Source organism: Osmia lignaria, chromosome 5 (assembly GCF_051020975.1).
Source record: "Osmia lignaria lignaria isolate PbOS001 chromosome 5, iyOsmLign1, whole genome shotgun sequence".
Taxonomy (NCBI): domain Eukaryota; kingdom Metazoa; phylum Arthropoda; class Insecta; order Hymenoptera; family Megachilidae; genus Osmia; species Osmia lignaria.
In genome coordinates this window covers 11,357,393-11,381,328 of record NC_135036.1, presented here as the reverse complement: position 1 = coordinate 11,381,328, position 23,936 = coordinate 11,357,393, and the positions used below count along the sequence as shown (strand labels likewise).

General features: G+C 41.8%; 1 protein-coding gene across 6 annotated transcripts in view; it reads right to left on the bottom strand.

Moving 5' to 3' along the window:
• LOC117605036 (venom dipeptidyl peptidase 4) overlaps positions 1–23,936 on the bottom strand; it is a 110,579-nt gene that overhangs the window by 44,474 nt on the left and 42,169 nt on the right. For all 6 annotated transcript variants that reach the window (XM_034325817.2, XM_034325815.2, XM_034325818.2 and 3 more), the window contains 2 exons: positions 13,630–13,682; positions 6,590–6,789 (listed from right to left, as the gene is read on the bottom strand). In XM_034325817.2, the coding sequence (XP_034181708.1) occupies positions 6,590–6,789; positions 13,630–13,682 (253 nt within the window). The remainder of the gene's footprint in view (positions 1–6,589; positions 6,790–13,629; positions 13,683–23,936) is intronic.

Here is a 23,936-nt window from a genome sequence, read left to right as displayed (position 1 = left end):
GAAACCCGAAGCTTTCATACAACCGGTAATTGGATAATACGATTGGCTTGATTTGGTTCATGATACTTGATACCGATCAAGTATCGAGATGATACCGATGATTGATCATACTCTTGAACGGTAGGTTAGTTGTTCGCACCCTGATTCGTTTATCGTTCGATACTCAAACAGCTTCTACTGAATGTATTAATAATTATGTTGCATTAAACAGACAACTTGATAATTAATATTCTTCATCTTTCAGTGTTTGTCGAGGAGCTGTTTCTACTGAGCAACAAATCGTTTGCCTAGGCACGATCAGCTTTCCTCGATGGCTGACTTATTATTGGGAGCGCTACTTCATTCTGTTGATAAGTAACTTAAATTCCAAACAAGTTAGCTAGATGAAAAGTAACGTTAAAAAGTTCTGCTAAATTACGTACAGTAGCACGGACAGCGAGCAACTAATCGCATTAGCAAGTTTTCACAAAGTATATTAGAGTTGTTTACCCAGGGTCGTAAACGTAAAGACATAATATAGAAGCGGATATTAAAAAGAAAATACCGCCTCGTTGCGAGATCGAGTCTAAAGTATAATAATTACAACTCGATACATTCGGCAGAATTTACAAGCTCGAGCGCTTAAAACGTGTCGCTAACAACTGGCCACGGCGATAAAGCTGAAAAAGAAACGCTCGTTTTCTCCGGGTAAATTGCAAGCGAAACGCGGCTGTCACGCTTGCCTACGTTCCGCGACGACGACTACGACGACGACGACGACGACGAGTCGAGTCGACTCGACTCTAGGGAAACGTTAGCAGCTCGCGATAATTGCCACGCCAGCCTGCGTCTCGCCGAACACAACCGGCTGGGATTATTAAAAATACACGGTGTCCCGCGTAAATATTTCCAGTCGTGGCTCGAGTCGCGTCGAGGAAAATAGAAAAGAACGAAGAGGAAAAAGGAGAGAAAGAAATGGTTGAGAGGTGGAGTAACGAAACACAACGAGAGACCGGTGGTTGGATGCTTCCTGAAATACACCGTCCTCTGGTTGACGGTAAACAAACATTTGCCTCGAGTCGCGCGTTATTTTTCATTTAATGCTTATCGGAATTTCCGGCAGACAGCAAATACGCTGCCAATCGGTTCCGGCCAATTGCGGTCCGCCGCTTTAAACCGATAAAACTGATTCGATTGCAAGAGACGCGAAGCGACGCGTTATCGATTACCGACTAACGCCTACCTACTAGCTTTCTAACTTTATTGCTTAACAGAATACTAAATCGCGCGAGAAGTGATATCGTGGAAAATTTTAAATTCAAAATAACTTTCAACATATTTTATCGCATTTGAATGCACATCAGGAAACAGAGCTTTCGTAGAAGCAATTCACTGGAATCATAGTCCGTTTCATCCGTGGCTCAAGAAAATAAAAGACGATCCTTCAAAAAGAAGGATAACAACACGTGTATGGAAAGTATGTGCGACAGACTGAAAATCCATAAAAGTTTCCTCGGTTTCGAGCTTGGAAATACGATCTCGTGGAAGACGATCGAGCTGCTTCGAGCTCTTGTCGCGTTACACGTTTAGCAAACATCGTCGTCTTCTATCTCCGATATTCGTGACTGGGCAAATGAATTTCCCCGGGGCAAGAAGCTCGTCGACTTATACCGATAACAAAACGAGATATTCCACGAGCATTACACAACCGACGAACGGTCGAGTATTGTCAAGAAAGAAGATGGATCGAGTGGCGGTTCGGTGCGATTCGACGCGACGGGGCGCGATCGCGATACCTCCTTCCTTCTGCCGAAGAAAAACAATGAAGGGATCGAAGTTCCGTTGGAACGCGGGGAATTGCTATCGTGTTTCCGGCGTAACTCTGACGGGCGCAGACGACGTTCTACGAAAGATGTAGAAAGGAGGGAAACAAATTCCAGTAAAACGGATGTTCTTTTATTCGATCCGATTTCTTCATTCCGTTAACTCTATTTAGAAAGAAACGTTTTCATTTACTTCGTAGATACTTAAATACATTTTATACAAATTTACATGATAAAAGTGATGATTTCAAAGTAGGACACCCGTATTTCTAGTTTACTGTTTCCAGTTTCAATTTGTTTAATCATCTGCAGTTTTATTCTAATGATCTGAAACTCTGGGAAGCACATACGGGCTTATTGTAGGGATTTCTATCCGTCTTAACACCTATGACTTCGTTCTACCGACGCGACGCGTCACGTCTGACTACTTACGTTCCTATTCTACTGATGCGGCATGTCTGACCACTTGTACTCCTATTCTACTGCAGTGGCACACGTGGCTTCTTCCAGGTCTACTGATACAGCACGTCTGACCACTTACGTGTGTTAGTATGATCCTGTGCTAACCACACACGGGCCCATTGTTAGTAGTTCGACCTTTGTTTGATTATCTAAGGCCATAATCTACTGATGTGGATTCCCTGCCCACATATGATCCTATACTACTGATATAGTACGCCCGCGATTATCAATGACTCTCCAGTAGAGATACGATACGTCTGACTATCTATGGTTCATTAATCATAACGCGATACGTCTATCCACGCATAATTATATTCTACTGACGCGATACGTTCGATTTTTAATGACACTATTCGACTTATGTAATAAGTCCATCTAAGGTTGTGTTCGTCGTGCAATCCTATACTAATCAATTATCACTTGCAGTCCCACCCCAGTGGCGTGTACGTCTAATCACCCGCGTTGAATTTCATTAACGCGATATGTCTGACCACCTGCGACCCTGTTCTACTGATTTCCGCCTGACTATTTGCAGCCCCATTTCGCTGGCTTCTCTGTTAAATCACTTATCGTTCTATTCCACTGTTTCGAAATGAAATTATTGTCATTAAGAATAATTATCCAATTCTCGAATTGATAGGATTTGGTAATTAATCGTCTTTCCGAGAACAATTCGCTGTTCGTAAGACATGACATTCAAGGAAAGATATTATTCGAACAAAGAAGTGAACGAAAAGTGGAAAAAGAACATCCTATTCTAGCGAGCCAGCCAGTCTGACCAAGCATTGTCCTATTCTACTGACTACCCGAGTTTGATTCCCCCCTGTCCTATTCTACTGCGAGCTGTCTGATCACGTACCGTTGTATCCTCCTAATCACGTATGTCTGATCACTTGCTGGCTAATACTACTAGCCTGGCGCTTGACTCTTGGCTGACTTTACGCGCTCCTACTCTACTTACCCGATCAGTTTTAAGTTAAAAGAAAAATAACCAACTTCTTCTTTCGCTATTTTCCATCGAAACTGAAAACAACGGTGATGTTTTACTTGGTCGGAAGAAAGTTGGTGACTTTGAACCAGTCTGATTCGACGGATGTTGCGATTTTATAAGGTGACGAAACTTCCTTTAGCGCGCAGGGACCTTAAGAGGCAAAGTTTTCAAACTTCTCGATTGCGAATTTGCTTTCTACAAAATACACAGCTCGTAGACACGAATGTACAAGTAATTCTTATTAAATTATCGGTAATTAAGTACAGCAGAATTTTGTAGAAGCAGAGTGGCTTAAAATCTGCGAAAAATAAAAATCTACCATAGTGATGAACGTGTCTCGACGGCAGCACTGCCAACAGACCGGACAGGATTCATCACGAGTAATGCATATGCAAAGTGACTGTAAAATATTGTTCCCGAACCGGTGTTGGGGATCCGTTAAAAAATGCTCGCTCGTTTCGTACCCGGTGTGGTGCACGTGTCAGTGTAAATATCGGCGATCCGCGAAAACAAATGTTTGCCATGAAGGATATCGCTGCTTTTTTTTTTTATCCTTTGGAAGAGCGAGCGGTTGCTTGATGAGAAAATGTTTGCCGAGGATTAATTGTCGGAAGAAGTGGCTGAAATACCACTTGGGAATGTGCTATGTGCCGAGAGGGACTTGGCTTGGCGGATAGGAAAACGAGGATCCACTAATTGTCACTCAGAGAGATTTATAAGTTGTGTAACTGCTTTACCAGCACTTTGGATGTTTCCAGGAACCTGCTCTTTCATCGGTGACGTTCTCTTCGTCTCATTTCCGTCTATTTTCAGATTCTTTCAGACGGTAAGACAGAGGATCCTTTGAAAGGAGGATCTGAAATCTCGGGTCTCATCGAAGTTAACCTTTCGAACATTGAATGGGCAAAAATTCAGCTCTGTCGTTTGAGGATTAAAAATTGAAAGGATCTTTTCGGTCGTTTCTTACTAAGCATTTAAGTCGAACAGATTCTGCTTCTAACCGCTATTAATATTTGTCACTTTGCTCGTATGTTAACGTAACGTATGCATCAAGGAATTAGTTTGGGGATTCAACGGCCACGTTCACGCAAACCCTCTAATCCTAGGTGGTATTAAATTTGTACGTACCGGATTTATCCAACGTGGCATATTCAAGGAACGCGGATGCCCGGAGTTTTGACAAGGGTTGCCTCTATATTTCATTAGCAGCATTGCTGATATGAAAATCAAAGTGGTCGCCTGGAAACCACGATAATATTCTACTAAAGGTACGCGTTAGCCTTCGTAAACGTTTCATGATACCCTAAATAAACGATTCTCTTTAAATTGTCCGTCGAGTGGTGGGAATGGATTGGTCGCATTGGAAAGCATGGAAATCGATAGCAGGACACGCGAGAAGAGAAGAGAAGAGAAGAGAAGAGAAGAGGCACGCGTAAATCAGTCTTTATCCTAAATTCCTGCCGACGAAATCCTTGGAGCACGCTCCAGGCCGAACCGGATAAAGTATGTCGTCAGCAGGAAAGTCTTTGGCTGACGGTGAACAAAATACAGGCTGTTGAAAAGTTCCTGGCACGCCTTTCGTCCGACGCTTTGACACTTTATCGACGTTCTCCCATCGGAACGGGTCGCAGCTCACCCCGCGTGAAATCACTCGAGCATCGATACACGCGTCGAAAACGTTCACCGAAGAATGTTCAAGAGGAAGCCACAACCAGAAGAATGCTTGATGGAACTTCTTCTTTTTTTTATTGAAAGAGATACTTTCAAGACCATATTCCGAACGAGAAGAATACTTATGAAACTCTCCTTTTTTTTAAAAGTAAATTTTATTCAGCGACATTCTATATCCAGGCGATATTTTAGAATGAAACCTTCGAAACTTTATAGCCATTATACCCTCGTCTCTTAGACAAATTCGCGCCTCCTACCGTGAAAACAAAACCTGAAATCTGCCCCTTTCATAAGCAAACAAACCGGTAAATTTTCTGTTCGTAATTTAGCTTCGAAATGGAATACAGCTCGTGACAATCGGCGAGCAATTAAGAGCAAACGGGGTTTACTCGAATCTTGTCTCTATCTAATCGAACATGGAGGAAGATAGACGTTCCGGAAATCATCCAAAGGACTCGAAGCAACATTAATACCGTAGTCGTGTTCAAATATTTGCACAGAGACGGTTAGATGTCTGGCACTGAATCGAATCGAGCCACGGTCCGAAAAAAAGGGGGATGAAAAAAGAAAAACTGTTTCTAGCTGGTTGGTTGCGTCTGCCGTCAACGGTCTTCTCTGATGAATTTTTATGCTTCATCCGTTAGCTCGTCAACACGGTCACGATTTAGCGAAATACACCATACGACGAGCAAGAAGCGAGAGAGACACGGAGGGTGGAGGGCTGACGAAGGCTCAGAAATATGCAAACGCATGCTACGTCCCCTGGAGCATCAGCTGTGTGAATTACGGCCCTGGCACATATTATTGTTCCAGGAGCGAAAACTCATCCGGCACGCGTACAAAGCGTGGCGAACCCGTCGCTAAAAGCTCGACGAAAAAAAAAAAAGAAAAAAAAAGCAACGCGCCCTCTTTTCCTCGTGTTCACGCTGGATTTCGAGGAGGGGTAGTGGTTTAACCTTCTCTGATAGTAACACTCCCGATTCGACGTGGGATTTCTTTTGTTTCACCGTGCGAACCAAGCTGTGTTAACTGTTCGTTCGTGATTTGGAAAGCAGATGAAAGCAGAAATAATTTTCTTTTTTTTTTTTTTTTTCATTTAAAAATTTCCAACCACAGCCAGGCTAAAAGATGATAACGACAAATCGGAGACTCGTTAGCGAAATTGTTGGTCCGCGGTTCGGAAACCGCGTGCGTAGCCCTTTCATTGCGCCCGTCCCGAATCATCGTACCGCGTTGTTCAGTTTATTTTGAAGTATACGCTTCCATGGCGAAGCGTGCAGAACTAGCTCGTCGCCGATAACGTTGCTTCCGCTTCGAACCACGTGAATTCAACCGTGTGATGCTTGTTTATTCCAGAAGAACTGGCAGACAGTGGTTCCGTTGTTATTAACGAAACCGCTAGCTAGTTTAACGCGTTCTCTCGTGCAATTGTCCCTTTCGCTGATCTCGCAAATGTCAAATTCATTGAAATGCTAAATTCGTCTAACCGTCGAAAGCAAATAACGGGAAGTTTAAAGAGCTATGATCGAGGAAATCGTTCGAGTGAAATCGACACGTTTCGGCTAAATACTCGTCGCAAAATGGCGGTTAAGCCGATTAAATACGTGATATCCTATGAATAATAAAACGGATCTCGTGATAGTTTCCGTTGGAGGTAGCTTACCTTCGTACACCCAGTCTGGCACTCCGTTATAAATGGTCCCGAAGACTCCGGTATCCGTGATACGATACTCGACATCCACTTCCGCTTCCGGTCTGTAATAGATGTTGTTCTGATACACGTAGACTAACGCGTTGCCACTGGGTGCCCAGGTAGCCAGTTGCAGGGAAATCGAATCGTTCGACGTCAACGACGTGTCTGATCTGAAACAAAAACATTTCAACACTCGTTAGAACAAAATAAATAATAGAACTCTAACTCGGTTACATTTGTCAGCTGGAATAATATAGAGGCAAATTTCGTGGGAGTCACCATCGTTAGAGAAACAATACGTTCGCGAATTAATTTCAATTAACCCCAGAGTCAGATGTGAAACGTTATGCGATCGTCAAACTTACACCTCTCTATCTACCCTGTACCGTTCGCCAAGCTTATGCAAATATCCTGACATCGTTACCAATTCCCTCCTCTCTGCAAACTCCGGGCTATTAACGATGGTATTCGTTGATCGAGAGAAGAAAAGTGGATAAAACGAAACAGGGTTCTTAACACTGTGTCGATAAAACGGTATGCATGTAAATGAACAGCGATACGTATACTCTTCTAATTAATTAAGCATTCTATTTGCCGATGGGGATAGCGATGAAACTCTGTAACAAGTCAGCCATCCGATCCGATCAGATCTGATAAATTCTATCGAAATTGCCCCGAAGAAACTGGTCGTGTTCTAACCGATATCAAACGAACAAAAGGCGAACAAGCGTAAAGGCCATGAGGCCGCAAGCGTGTTTCCGATTACCATCGAATGCATACACGATCCTCTCGCCAGGATCAGAGGGATCCTTATTTTAGTAGCAGTAAAGGCAACTCGAACGTAAACCAAAGCACTATGGACCGTCGAGATTGCCGCATTACAGGAAACGATCCCTACCGAAGCAAACCAGAGAAGAAGGATTTCTTTTTTCTCTCCCCCGATTACAATCGCAACCTTGATTAATATTTATCCGAACGATCGATGTTCGAATCCTTCAGCTACGTATCCCTTATCTCAGACAAACTGTGCCAGGGTTCGTCGTCTAATTGAATGGGAAGAGAGAAGTTTGCGTTTCGAAAAGAGATGTAGATGAATTCCACTCTTCTCTTCTTTTTTTTTTTATGACGGAACAATGTATTTTACGAGGACGTTTCGAGGATTTTCATGATTCTTTCTTTACGTAACGTGTTCGTCACCGCGGTGGAATATTCAATGTAAGGATCTTGAATTCGGGATTTTTATTGAAACAGAGATCTTCTTTGCTAGATAACAGACGGAGAGGATACTTGTCCCGTCCTTGCAAATGACACGCCTCCGTTCGAGTGTTCATCCAATAGCCAAACCGTTGAAATATTTAGTATTTCTAACATGATTGATTTGAAAAAACTGAAAGGTTTTTCAGAAGAACGAGGGCCATCGGTCTTGGAATTACCCTATTCGCTCGAGTGGTCCGCATAATTTCCCAAGACCGGCATCCTACGAGTAGCTCGGTCCGATTGATCGAAGCCCTTTTATATTTATGAGGGCCGTTAAGGTATCGTCGGAATTCGCTAATAGCTTTTAAAAGCGACTACACTAGGCTGGCAAGGTTGCCACGGGTGTATAATAAAGAATGTAACGCGCGTTACGTTATTTCCACTTGAGAATTGAAATCCGTATGCCGAGCAGATATACGCACGTGGGGGCTGTTAAACTCGGTTGAAATTAAATGCTGGCTTAAGGAATTTACGATGCCTCGCCGAGAAGTTTAAGAAAATAGGAACAAGCTCGATCTTCTTGCTTTTTATTTTCCACGGAAAAATTATCTAAGATTGCTTTAACGAAATTAACCTCGAGATTCCTGGAACGAATGTCTCGTTTGTTAAATTAATTGAACGAGTTGGTCATGAACTAACCCTCCTTGGATTAGATTTCAAGGAAAAAATGAAATATTTTTCTTCTATCCTTTTCAAAAATATTTCCCCATCTCGTTTGCATTTTATTACCATTAGAGTTGAAATATATGTTCTACCTGGTTCGAATAAAAAAAGTCGGGGTAGTTTGACCTAGTCGTCTAAGATATTCGATCGATGGTAATAATATTTCTAATTAATTTTCAAATCTAGAAATAAACCTTCTAATAAATATTACTTGCGATTTCGATAACTGCCAGACGTTTGGAAGGAACATTCGTAAAGTTAATAATACCTATCAGAAAATACATTGAATCGAAGCAAATGGTATCAAAGACGGAGGAAGAAATAATGCTCGGAGGACAGCGACGGATTTCACGGTAACGAGCCTTAACCGGTATCAGGAGAAAAGGAAACGGTCGACGTAAAAAGGAGGATCACAGGAAGAGGAAACGCCGCGCTGTGCCGCGGCGCTCACTGGCGTGGAGGAATAAAGGGAGCAGCGAGTATCTTGCAGAACCGAGGGATTTTATAGAATTTATAAAATGTATCACGGCCAGACGAAGGACGGAGTAAGGGCAGAGAGAAGGAGGTGGTAAAATCGATGGAAAGTTTCGCGACTCGGCTCTGTCGTAATGCCAGAGAGTCGCTCTGTCCAGCTTCTACGCTCAAAGGAAACTGCTTCGCGAGAGCCCATAAATAAAGACGCGGTGTATTCACGTAGCGTAGAAACCCGGCTTTATGTGCCCGAGATCTCGTCCAGTCTCCCCGCTTCGATTTCTGATTTCAATCCGTGAACAGACTTCCGGACAAGGCCAATTTGTTCCTGCTAATTGATCAAGAGAACACCGCTGGATTAAGAACGAAAAAAAGAAAAGGGAAGTCCGATCCCGAGTGAACTGCACTCGACTCGAAGCGTGAAAAGAACAAAGTTTCCTCGACTTTCCAAAGCGAACCGGATTCAATCGGCTTTTGTTAAAATTTTGAGCGTACGCGACCCCGAATGGAATCTGGAGCAACTTGAATCTTGAATCCTCGTCGACCGGGACAATCAATGAATGATCGATGCTGATAACCGAACGAAACAACATCAATAGCATTACGTATTCCTTCGGCTATAGCCGCAACATCGAATTGCTAAAGCAGCAGCGTACTTTTCAAACTTAAACAGACAACGATCGCCGATGGTATAGAATCGGAGAAAAGAACGAACGTAGTGAATCGTGCGGAATAAAAATTGATAGAATTCCGTGCGTTCGTGTGGCACGGGCCGAGTATCGGTCGTGATCAAATTCGTTTAAATGACTTGATCCGAGAGGGAAGGCCTGATTGAACAAACAGAGAACGGTTCGGAAGCGGCCGGAATTCTTTTCCACCGCAACGGTTCCAATGGAATTTTTCAATCGGATTGGGAAAAAACTTTCCAAACGTTTCGATTCGTTCGGATATCGTATAAATTCAAGCAGAGTTGAATGACAAACGATGCACACCATCTGATCAATTGGTTAATCGTTCATCTACGAAATAATCGTTGCTCCATCGATTCCGATCAAGTTTCTAATTCTAGTTTATCGCGCCAACTTGTGTTTAATTAAATCTTTCTACGCGTGTTAATTGCTCGTTAATTACTTGCTATTATTCCAAAGTTCATTGTAGCTGGCTACGTGCTTTGAAGAGCGCAAAAGCTTGATAGAGAGTTAATTATTGACGTAAATAAGGAAACAAGATCATTTTACAGGCCAACAGAGCGAACGTGCTAATTATGACCAATCGTTTGCAGGTTGCTTTAGGAAGATCCCGCTCAAAGATAAATTAGCTAGTATTTCCGTGTTCAGAGAATATCTTGATTGAGTTCACGGATTTACAGCTACACTCGCAGTTCGTTCTCCATTTATATTTCGATCAGAAGCTTTCGGATTAACTGAGATTTCACTAGTTTCTGGTTTTACTAACAACACACAACTGGTAGCGATTTTCTAAATCCACTTCTGTGGTCACTCGTCGAATCAACCGATGTATCGTTAGCCAATTGCGCTAGTTTCCTCGGTTAACTTTATTTTCGATTAGTCTAAACAATTAGGAATCCGTCTGTCCCTTACACCCGCGTGAACTTGAATAGTATCTAAATTACCAAAGCTTTCTAATCGAAAGTCCAGCGAAATAAACAAAGTTCAGGCTGGAAATGAGATGAGGAAACGTGGAAAAGTAGAACAACGCGAGCTACGCTCACACGTTGGCGACAGCGAGTTATTGGCAAATTGAAATCCCTGAATTCATATCGAACGGGCGACGGCGAGGACGACGGCGACGACGACGGCGACGACGACGCCGACGACGGGCGAATTTCATTTTCGATGGCACATCGAAAATTCCCTGTGCTCTTAGCAGTCAACGCGTCTCCGAGAACCAAAGAAAAATGTCACGAGCAGAGGAACGGGGTAACGTTTCATCGCGTGCACTTTACCACCCCACAGCTTTCAACCCCTCTTCATTCATCGTGCTGGTCACGTCAACCGAGTCATTCATGCGCGTCCCCCCCACTACGTCCAACGACACTGTTTCTCTTCTTAACTTATCGACTAGTTTCGTCCATGCCCTTTCACAACTTTAGGAGAACAAAAAATCAGCCTGTTCAACGATTAGCATATTTATGAACCGCTCAAGGAAGGTACCTCTATTGACACAGTTCTTTCAGCCGTTTACCGTCGTTTGACAAACATTAATTTGTTTATTCGGCGTATAACGCGAATAACAAAGCTATCAAAGAAAGCACTCTAAAATATTAAGCCATTTTTAATATGCTACCAGTGTACTTTAATATTATAATGTCTGCTTGAATTATGTCGCGAAAGAAGATACATAAATGATGTAACTTGCACACAAAGGCTTTTGGGAAACCAAGTTTATTAACCCTTTGTGGTCTAAATTAGATCATTTTCCATAGTTTGTTCTATCTTCGTTTACTCTGGCATTATAATTTTCCCCGCAACGAGGAATACGCGTAAGGTAAAAGGGCTGAAATGTTGTAACGCGTCCATAAAGAGTCTCTGATGACAAAGGCCATTAATTCATAGCGGGACACATTATTTTCCGTACTTTGGTATAATAATTTTGTGTTCGCCATAAAGGAAACAAAGTTCGACGTACATTACTAAGGATTAATTATCGCGATTTGTAGGGATTAGTGTAACTAGTAAATTCCTGACGTTAACGCGTTGAGTGCTACCGTGAAAATGGCCATGCGTACAACGGCACGTTACAATAACGATTACTAAACACACCTTACATCATTAACCCTTTCCCTCTACAAAGGGCGTGTACACACGTTCGGTGAAAACAGGTAGTCATTTGCGAAAACCAATTACTACTTGCGCCGACTAGTCCTAACACATTAACTGGCTGGTTTTTAACAAAGGTTCTCAAAAGAAAACGTTCGTACTGACTGTGTAGACTGGCTAGACTATACTGTGTAGACTATATATACAGTCCAAGTTTCAACTATGTTACAGCGATAGTTCTAACCGTAATAATAACTGGAGCTTCAGTGATGTAGTTACAGCAAAACTTACGATTCTAGTTGCTGTTATAGAAACAACTTTAACCATTTGTAGCAATTACATTCCTGGTCGGAATATCAGTTACACAGTCTCGTAAAAGCTCGGAAACCTTCAACCGAATATTTCCTAAAAACCTCCAACATCCTTGGACGATACAAATCCTCCGACTCGTTCAAGCGTGAAGTTCCCAACCCTCGCAATTACGATTCGATCATATCGAAGTTCGACATTCTTTCACCCCCTCTAATTCTTGCTCACCTTTTGCACCTTTTTGCAGCCGGCAATTTCGTCGAAGCAATTGCACCGGATATCAAAGGGAAGCAAAGACTGGTTCCTCTTTGTTCATCGGCCCTAATTGGAATCGCCTGTAACGGGTTACCGGTGTATGATCAAGAACACGGAATCAGAATCCTTTTTCCTCTCTTCGAACGAATATTTTCTTTGCGACGTGCTTGACTTTTCTGTCTAACTTTTCAGATTTAAAAAATAAAAAAATATGATAACGTTATGCAAAAGCACGAAGTTGAATTGAAAATAAATAACGAAACGAAGTGGATGATCAGAGGAAGGGTTAAAGTTATCTGGGTTACAGTTATCCCCGAGATACTCAAAGTTCCTCAGCTTCTGGAGGACCAAGGCGAACTCAAGCGTTCCCCAAAAAGTCATTAAAGAATAACTCAGAGAAGCATCGTTACTCTGCACTGTGTTTTCCTAACTGTGCGATATTCCCTTCGAGTTTGAAAAACGACCTTCGTCCATTGACGTGGTACAACTCGAAAACTCGAAGCTGAAGTGTCCAACTTCCAAACACGCGGAGGGTTTTTAAACCCTTCAACACTTCGAACAATATTGCTTGTTAGATACATAAAATATTTCAGTGCATTTCAACCCTCTCAAGTTCACGTTTATTTCGTTGCAACCCCTTTCAGAACAAAGAAAAGTTCCAACCAAAATTCGTTCACTTCTCTAAAGCGTCGAATAACCATATCCTTACTTTGCATACGTAAAGTTACAGTGTTTCTCAACTCTTTCGACTTTGCAACCCTTTCCATATAGCTAGCGTACCCCTATAATAACAATGTATCTGCTGGCCCAAATTCAGCTAGGAGATGAGTGCCGCTGTGCCACTGGCAGAGAGAATAAGGGAAAAGGTTGAATTTTCCGGAGAGAAATTCGTGGCGGACGAACGAGCACGATTAAGCCGGTGGCAAAGAGGGTGGAAACGAATTCGAGGCGAGCAGCGCCGGCACTAATCGTAATATAAGCACTCTTAAACGGCGAATTAACGTCCAGATCCAACGTTAGAGGGAGGTGAACTTCTCTCCCTTCTCGCGCGAGAAAAGTGGGGACAGGGTATGGAAATGGGGGGGTGTAGCGAGGCGTTTCGCGGCTAAGACGGGCTTCCTGTGAAATTCGCGAGCGTAATTTGCACGCCGCCAGGCTTTTCCAGCCGTCGTCGCGACGCTGGCAAGATTAAAATGCAAATCTAAAACTCTGCCTGCTGGAAATAAGTTTCAGATATGATTATCCTAAATGGGCAAGCGCGGCTCGTTTACTTACAAGGTTTCCAGGTTCACGATCCTGTAGCGGGCCAGGTACGTGTGTCGATAGAGCTGCAACAGAAAAGAAGAAAAGAAACGGTGAATGTTTATTAGCAGAGTCTGCCGTATTAACTTGCTCGAGATAACGGATACCGGGAAATCTTTTTAAGACTTAAATAAACGTTCTTCATTTTTCCTTCTATCAGAAAGTCTAAACTTGTTCGGTAGATAAAGGATACGTATGCAATGTTCTAGATCGTTTAAGAAAGAAGGTAAGCAGATCTGTCGCTGAACGGGTATCAAGATCGTCCCGACTACCCTTATCTCTGTAAAGGTAACCGGTTATGGCTGTTGCGATCTTCCCTTATGCTTCATAGGTCGTAGAGAAACCCTTATCGTGTCCATTATCGTTCTTCTTTCACTGGGAAATTCAAATGCAAAAATTTCCTATCGGCTTCCAGACGCGATGCAATAATGCCATCGACCTCTCTTCTTCTCTTTTCTCTCTTTGCGTTTCCAGTTGCGTGAGAGACTCGAAGCTCGTTCTAAGGACTCTAGCTCTTTCCTCTGCTTATCGAAGGGATTATCGTTCCAACGTTTAGATGGAAAATAGAATTCTAATTTCTCTTTTACCGTGAAAACCTTCTCCAAGGACTCGCCCGTGTTTTCTTTCACGAGGAAACTCGATCGCGACATTTCGAAATTGCGAAAATAGCATACTCGCGAAGCAACATGAGATTATTTTATCGATCTTTCAAGGATTTAAGGATTAAGAACCGCAACGCAAAATACACGTTCTATTAGCTCGAGATCAAGAAAAAACCGATCTACCAAACGGAATGTGTTTCTCTTTGATGAAACGAATCGTGTGACTATTCGGAGAGAAACGAGCAAGCTTGAAAATCAATGTATCGTAAAATATCGACGATATTCGAGAGAAGATCCTCCGCTTTTTATCTCGCGCGTAACAGACGCGATATTCTTCGTCTAGCTGGTCGCGAAAAACATCCGGATTTTACCAGTAAATAACAAAAGCAGGGTCTGCTTCGGGTCGATACCATCGAACAGGCGGGATCGACAGCGTTCCGAAGCAACGATAGCAAATGATACCAAACGATTCATGACTCTGTTTCTGGCCGCGATGTTTTACCACCATTAACTCTTTCGGGACAGGTGCGGGATCTCGTGCATCGTGTCGCTCCGATAAGGCTGTTATAATGCCAGTTTAAACGTGTTACACACGATTATCGACCGGCTGAACTCGTTTCTACATCAACGATTCTCTTTTCCCACGCTTTTCACTTTCCCGTTCGTGCGATAATTCATCGAAACGCGATTTTTCCTTCCTTTTTCTCTTTTATACTCGTTGTTCAGAATGCACGCCACTTGTGGCTTGCGTCCGCGATAATTCCTATTGTGTTTATTTTCTCTTTTGCGAAGAGAGGAAGAAAAATATAAAATGAAATTTTGCAGGAGAAACTTGATTTTATCGAAAATTGATTTTAAAGAATGATTGACTACGCGTCCGTCACGCAACGGTCAAAAACTCCGTTGCGAATACAATTTGTTTTTATTTTCTGCTACTCTGTGTAGAAAACACGCGTGACTTTATTACCAATAAAATCGTCGTTCTCGCGATAAATTGGTATATTTCTTCCTTTAATTCACCCCTTTGAACAAATGAAAAATTCGTTTTTTGGCAAAGAATTATTGGAGAACGCGGCAGGATTCCCGTAAAAAAAAAAAAAAAAATGAAAAACGATAGATTAATCGAGCGTACAGCCCGAACGGTTAATTAATCGCGTTTCAACCTCATGAATGGCGTGGCAACGATCAATCGAACGTGAACAGATTTCACACGGAGCCTACCGTTCGAAAGAGATACGATTTTTGCAAATATTTTTCCGATGGATTTTGTCAATCGATCAAGCATGCGTGGGAAATTGATTCACGGGTAAAAAAAATAATAGCCACCTGGAACCGACAGACTAAGTGAATTTTTGTATCGTTCAATTTGTTTTGTTTTTCCACCCTGGAATAACAGTTTGTTTAATTGATAAAAGAAAGCTATGGAATATAACTGGAATGTTGCAGGAAAATTAATTAGCTCGATTCTAGATTTGATGCGTCAATTTCGTAATTTTTCACGTACGATGTTGCGGTCAGACGAGGATGGAAAGTTCGTGACCGAATTTCCACGGTTTACGGCGACGAATTTGCGGTCCCACCAGGAAATCTCTAGTATCCCGTTTTGACGTGGACCTCGCACAGCTACGCTCACCGCCGTCGCAACGATTTTGCGATTAATTGGCGAACTAGGAAACTTCGATTTTACGAGACAACGTTCGCTGTTGCGGCTACGACTTGTACAATTCAATTTCTGGTCCGCGCCACTACGGATCTCGAGCCATTAAATTTGCGAATTCACTTCGCGCTAATCCGAGATCAGCCGGCGAATTTACAACCCCCTGAATAGTTCCACCTTCGTTGCCGGGCTTCGTTTAATTTCCACCCGATTTGGAAATTCTTCCAGCTTTCGTATAATCGCGGTACACCTGCGATTTTCGAACTTCCCACCCCGAGGATTTTGCTTTTCGCGTTTCGCTTTTAGTCCACGATTTTACAGCTTTCTAAACTACCACTCGAGTAACTCGTTGCTTCCGGATCGCAGTTTTGCAATTCAACTCCGCGATACGGAGCTCCGGCTTAATTTCGGCACGAGTTTGCCACCAACATGGCTTTTTACTTTCCTGCCTCTGCATCAGATTCGCCGTTAACGGACGATTATGCAGTAAACCTTGCTCTGCTGATCGTCAAATAATTTTTTTTTTTTTATCGAATTCGAGAAAACTAAAGGCACCTTAGATTTCCATCCCATAATTAATGGTGCATCGGTGAATTTAATTAGGTACGTCAATTAATCAACGAAGAATCAATCTTTCGCGCGTTAAATCTTCGCAAAACGGGGCGAAACATAGACCGTAACATAGCACGATGTCGAGGCAATTTCTTTGAAATAATTAATAATAGGCACACAAGTTATCCGTGGCAGGGGCTTTTTGTGTCGGTACTGTATAATTCTGCGTCCTTGCCGAAACCGCGCGCGCAAGAGTTTAACAAGTTTTCACAGAAGCTCTAGCTCCGCCGCTTCGGTTATTATATTTATCAAAGTTTTTCCGCGCGGCTTGTAAAGTGATTAAAACTTTCCCGTTCTATTTTACCGAATAACTCTGGCCGGCTGTTTTCTTCCACCTTTGATATTCTTTACGATTGTTTTAAAGGATGATCCTCTATTATTCGAAATAATCAATTAAAAAACGATACAATCAAGTTTCCTAAAACAATGATCGTTTATTATTTCGTATCCACATTCGTTTCCATATTTTATTTTAACTGCAAATGGATCAAAATTCGTGAATAACGCTTTAGATTCGAGTCTGCGGGAAGTTCACAATTCCCGTGATAAAGGAGCAAGAAATACGAGCAGAATGCATGCGATAACCTCTGGACGGAAAACTTGAGACGCGATAAAAAGGTGTGGAAAACAAGATACGAACTGCTCGAAGAATAGAGAACGAGGACAATGTAGGTACACGTGAGAGGAAGAAAGAAAAATCCGAGAAAAGTCGAGTGGGCTGGATTATGAAAAAAGGAAAAAGAAAAATCCCACACCGACGAGTTTGTATCGCAACGTTAATACGAAGCAGATCATGTTTTCCGTGTTATTCGAAAATTTCTCGTGAAAAAAATATCCGAGAATTTCAACTGCAGCGAAAAAAGGAAGGAAACGATCGGCTAGGAAATTTCAATTAACGATCGTGTGTGTCTTTCTCGCTTGCTAGGAAATTGAAAGTAAAAGAATGAAAGCTAAATTGTCAAATATTTCCATAATAAAGCGTTCGAAAAAAATGATAGAAACGGTAGCAAGGAACGAACGACATTTCTGTTACCTGTATCAATTATTCATTCCACCCTGTACCTGCGATTAAAGCAAGAAAATTACAAGCATTAAACGCTCTGCAATCCGGTAGCAATTTAATTTCTGCCGTGGAAAAATTCTCGGGATCGATAAAATCCATAACGAGTCGTGCTATGGGGAGATATAACGTGACGGAATGACCGAATGAAATAAATAAATGAAAAAAGGAAAAAGGAAAAAAAGAATGCGAGAACGCACGATCTAGGGAATCGAAGAAAAGAGTAGTCGAGTCTATAAACCGCGAGAAATTTAATTCTTCAAGGGTGCTTCTCGTCGTCGACGACTCGATGCGATTGCAAAAGGCAGGGATAAAACGGTAAAAAGTAATCGTTAAAATCGAGCGTTGAATCCGCGAAGTGAATTAAGAATTTTCCTGTTTTCTGCTCAAACAAATTCTCGTCAGCATGAACGCGAACGACGAGGAATAATCGTAAAAAGTCTAGCATAAAATGAACAACCCTCCAAGGAACAACCTCTAACCGGTTAAACAAGACAAAAAGTGAAGGATAATCATAGAACTAACAAATGTAAGAGCAAAGAAATGATTATGAAAATCAAGGAAAATTAGAGAAGCGAAGGTCGAGCAAGGTTTTAATTCAACCCTCTCGAACTGTCTGAACAAGTCAATTTCTCGCCAGCTAATTAATTGATCGGTCCCTAGGAAAAGCGGCCTACGTCTAAACAAAACGTCCTTCGGGGGATGATAATACGTCGACAGGGTTGGTACGCAGAAGAGCGAAGCTGGGATAGGCGAGGATGGTGGGAAATACGCAGAAGATCAATACTGTCCTGGTGAACGCACAAGACGTAACCACTACCGCTGCGGTTATTTTCCCGTAATTGCGTTTTCAAGTTCGATCACGCGTTCGCAACTTTCGCTTCACCAAAGGGAAAACCATGACTGGCCACGTGTTCTAAATGCCAGCATCCCTCCTTGCCCTTGCTTCCACGACCCTTCGATTATCTACTCGGTTACGATTCGATTATCGCTCGAGGGTTGTTTTGAGGGTGGCGCTATTGAACTTCGATTGGTCACTTTGAATAATCACGATCACGTGGAATTCAGGGAATTTTCTTCAAAGGGAAGAAAAATTTTTAATTTACATTTAACTAAAAAATTCACTATACTGGACGATATGCAAAGTACAGATGATAAAAATTCAATGGTTAATGAAACATCATGTGCGTTTGGAGAAGAAGCTGTGACATAAATTGGCTCGAAAAAGCAACGCCGCGCTTCCTTTTTTTTTAGTTCAATCTCCGCAGAACGGATACTAGCCATAGTTTTTTATCGAAAAATAATCTGCATCGCAAAGGGGAAAAAAAATTGCGACACAGGATTCTTCCCCTGGTAGCGGAGAAAACGCTGTGTCAACAGTGCAACGTTGGAAATGCAAAAAGGATCCTCTCGTTCAACGTTCACCAACCTGTTATTTACCAAAACCGACCACGGTATTTCGCGATTCGTGTTCCGTTGCTTTCTTCTCTCACTTTTCTTCCTTTCTCTTTTTACCACGAAACTTTTGTAATTCAGCCGTGTTTTAGCACTGTTCTATTGTTAAAATTGCAGGATTTATCGCGCTCTTATTCCGAATAGCAACGTTACGTTGATGTAATAAATAAAAAATAAATTGTGAATTGGATTTTCATTCGAATATCGGCCCTGTCATCTACTTATTTAAATTTTAACCCAGGTTAGAACTCGTTAATACATAATAACGACGTTTCGCCTGCGGTAGCTCATTTAACTAACAAATTCGTCGATATGTTAATCTCATCTTCTTTGCCTGCAAACTGCTCTATTATGTATCCACGAATATTACCCACCTCTTCAGCCGTCCCATGATATTATTAACATTACCATTTTGGAAATAATATCGCCGCGAACTCGAAGGTAAACAACAATATTGAAAGGAAGAAACGAAATGTGTATATTTCAAGAAGGAAAAGCGTAATTATACGGTATACGGTTTAATTAAATCAGATTAAATAACAGTACAAGTTCCCTCTTTTCTTCAAGAAAAATCGTATAATCTTTCTCGAGAAGACGTGACTTTCTCGTCATTTTCAAGATTCCGATTTTCTTCCCTTTTTTTTTTCATATTATCTCAAAACGACTGAACTCTCAACGATGCTAATTAAGACCTGAACATTTCCAGATTTATAAGATTTATAAGAATTTCATTATTATACTTGACAAATAATGTATGATACATAAGACGTGTCAGGAGGCTCAAGTGTATTAAGGTGACGAAATCGCGAGGCTTTGGTGGTATACAAAAGAGGACAGTAAACCTGGCTTTACCGAAATAAGGACGTATGCGGTGTTCTCGCATTACGCAGCAGCGTGTCTTGTACTTATGCAAAATTCAGGAAACCGCCCACCTCGTCAACCCTCTCGGATAATCCCGGCGAGAGAAACGGAAACCTCTCGCTTAACACTGGATTGTTCCTTTATAAAAATCACAACCACTGAGTCTGTTGAAACGCATCGCTACACTAATTTTACGATCTATTAATCCTTGTTACCTCGGATGGTGTCGAACGTAACGAATCGAGTCGTGAAACGTATCATCGTCTGTTGAATTTACTGTACAAGTCCTCGAGAACGATTCGACCATTAGCGAAAGCATTTCCATAGCTACCGGAGATTCCAGCACTCGAGGTGTCCTCGAAATTCTGGATCGAGACGTGGCAAAGGAACGCAAAAGCGATAAATCACGGGCAAACTATCGGCGAGAACGTTTCGATTCCACGGTCATATTTATGCGCTCGGTAGCAAAAACGCACGCGGTCGACTTCGTCGTCGCCGTGATTCAATTGCTTAATGCATCCGCGTGCTCGTTTCGCTCGGCTACCAAAACTAACTTTAACCCCTCGTGTTCCATGGTATCGCAAAGAAAAAAGCCCGTACCTACAGCCACCAATTTCGTAATTTCTCAAAAGTTAGAATTACCTAAGCGTCATCTAACGGAATAGTAAGGATCGTCCAAAAATCATCGAGTCCCTAGCTTGCTCCATCGAGAACCACCGACAGATTCGTCCTGGTAAATCTGAAGGACTAGAGAGGATGAGGAACTCCGAACGCGATTGACCATAGGATCAAAGCCGGCTCTGAGCCCGGAAATCCCTGTGGGCGCGCCGAATCGAGAGACTATTGCGGATAGAAGCGGATTGAAGATGATTTTTAGACTGTTTCCTGTTTGCTGGACGATACTGGAAGAAGAAACACCTTCATTTATTTGCGATAGGTACACAATTTTATTTGTAACTCAATTAGATGCTAGGCGGGTGAAATTCTAAAGTGAGCAATTAACATTCCATTTGTGGATATTATCAACTTAACCGGCGCGGCGTTTTGTTGTCTCGGTAGCTATAATAGGGCCGGCAATTAGTAATAATGAAGAAACAAATGAAATTCAGTTGGTTAATTGGATCGAAGCGTCGCGTCGGTGGGACAAATGTTATGCTCCCAGATTCGGTGTTTAACGGCAGGGAAACTCGTCGAAAGTCGCGATGAAAGAGCTATTAAAAGCGTTCGGTGGGACGTGTGGCCGAGTCGCGAGGAAATTTCGTCGGTTCATTTCGCACGATCGTTTTAACAAACGCTCTATTCAATGGCGGCCATGCGAGCCAATCTTCCCTCCGGTTATTCGCATGCCCGCATACCGCATAACCACAACTCACGTGTTCCCACCTACCAGCATCCTGGCCCCGCTTCTATTGTAATACAGACGTCTCTATACGCTCAAACTTTCCTATGCTCCCTAATTCAACAACCAGTCAATGGAGATCGTATTCCACCACCGTTTAAGGATTCCCTCGGGAGGGTAGGAAAATCGCTGTGAATGTTTAAAACGAGTTTGTTGATACGTAGGTAAAGGATTAAAGATTTATGGGACCTAGACTGAAGCTACAAATTAAAAATTTAACTTTCCTAGAAATTTAAGATCCCGAAGGTTTAGACACAAGGAATTTAAATTAATTTAAATTCTAATTGAGTAATTCCTGGGAGCGACTTGAAAGGTACGTCACATCCAAAGGTTTGTTCAGTCAATCTCAGGGAAAAATCTCAAGAGATCTAAAGGAAATTTCAAGAGGGTAGAAAAACCCCTAAGAGACAAGAAGGGACCTCGAGAGATCCTCGAACAGTCGAGGAATCTCAAAGAAATTCCAGGAATCCCGAGGAATCTATATATACAATATTGTATATATATATATATATAAAGGCTTGAACGATCGAAAAACCTTGAAAAGATCCGATGAGTCTAAAGGAATCTCAAAATCTCTCTACTAGACAAGTCTCAAAGAACTCTATGAAGTCTAGCAGGCAACAGAGCGTTTCAAAAGACGTTCGAAAGGGAAAAGAAAAAAGAAAAGAATCTTTGAATGAATTTCAAATAAACATCAAAGAATCTTTGAACGTTTGATATTTGTAAATGTAAGGATTTTTGTTATGGGAGTAAATTGAAAACGATTTTCTGTTTCCCGCGAAACAGAGGTCATAAATCAAAAGATTTCTACCCGGCTGATGTTCCGTTTATAGATAAAGCTGAAGGAAGGTGAAGTTTCTTCCTTCTTCTTTTGTTTCCTTTTTTAGCGTGAATCGAAAGAAATTACATTGGAATTCTTTTCTGGAATCGCGAACGATGAAAAAGTTTCAGGAAACGCTTTGAAACGTTCGAATGTACACAGTTTAACGCGGCATTTATCGCAAGTGCGTTCTACTTTTCCCGTTTTCCACCCACTACGATATCCATAGAAATTCGTTGAAAATATTCCATACGTCTCGTTTAAGCTTGATCGACCGTCGTACATTTACCAACTGCTATACATCACCAAGAAAATACATTAAATCAAGTTAAAATATCTGTTTCACAAATATTCACTTCGCACGGATAAATAATAATTCTCTAGGAAAACAAATGATTTCCGTCTATCAAGTTTTGCGTACACTTAAGATTAATCGTGTGCTTTGAGAGGCAACCCTTAAAAATTAAGGGTTGGCAGGATGGTTGAAAGCTGTAGGTGCTCTGCCAAGAATTTACAGGTCGTTTCTTTTTCGAAAGTTATCCGACTTCGTTAGACATTTTACGACACGACGGGTTACAGGAAACTTTCTCGGTTACATTTTAGCATAAAAAAAACATCCAATATACCAAACGCTAAAAAAATGTTTTTCTCGTTGCAATTACTCAGAGGTATTTTCTATCATCAGTTGAATCGTAGAAACTGGTTGGAAATAGTTACGAGATTATTTTTTAATTGCGAACTCAGTGCTTACCGAGGAGTGGAAATTAATGAGAAATAATTTGAACTAATATTGTATCTAGCTCATGCACACAAAGTGACTGGTTACGAGTTGGATGGATAAAACAGAGGAATGGAAACGACGATATTTCATATTCACGGCAAACTTTCGCCCTCTCATCCAACTGTCAGCAAGTATTCGTTCACAGGTGAAATTTCATTCGACGTGTAACTCCCGACAAATAATTATTCGGTAGAAGGTAATCGATGCTCGCGTTCCGGCTGGCAATGGCGACTAAACGATTAAATTTATTTCACGTTTCGCTCATTTTGAAACGAACGGCTGTCGCGGAGCGATTAAACGATAAAATTTGTTTACCACCATTTCGGTTTGCAGAACGGCTCGAAAAATCGCCACGGTACTTCCATACCTCTGAACATGCTGATTTTTATTCAAGAGATAAGCGGATCCGTGTTACGACTACCAAATTAGTCTGCTCGATATTTCGGTAGATTTTTGAAAGCGCGCGTGGATTGTATCAAAGCTCCATTCGAAACTCCACGTATTACCACTAATACACGATTCACAAGGATGGAATACCTACTTGGAAAATATTAAATTGCATAATTCTGACTGCTATCGGAAGCAGTAAATTATCGCAAAGTAACGTATAACGCGTTTAATAGGAAACGACTCCGGGTCGGATCGCTGTCTATATTCGTCGTGTTTTCATTAGCAAGGTGACGGGTCAAATTGCGTTTTCACGTAGTGGAAAGTTCGTTTAATGAGCAATGCCGTGGGAATAGCGATTTAGAATCGCGTCCAGCGTTCCGTATCGTTTAATAAAGGCAATTGTCGTTGCAACCACCGGATGCAAATTGCACTTTGCATCGATAATAACTGGTGATCTGCGGGCAGAAAAAAGGAAAAGCGAAATTGTCCCAACGTTCTAGAAATTCTCCATACGGCCCGATAAAGGCAAATCCGCGAAATGATCAAACTCTGTTTACCTATTTCCTTCTCGATCCTTTCGAAACGTTTCCTAGAACTTTTGCATTTTCCTAATACACCAACTTCAGCCGCCGGCTTGCGAAAC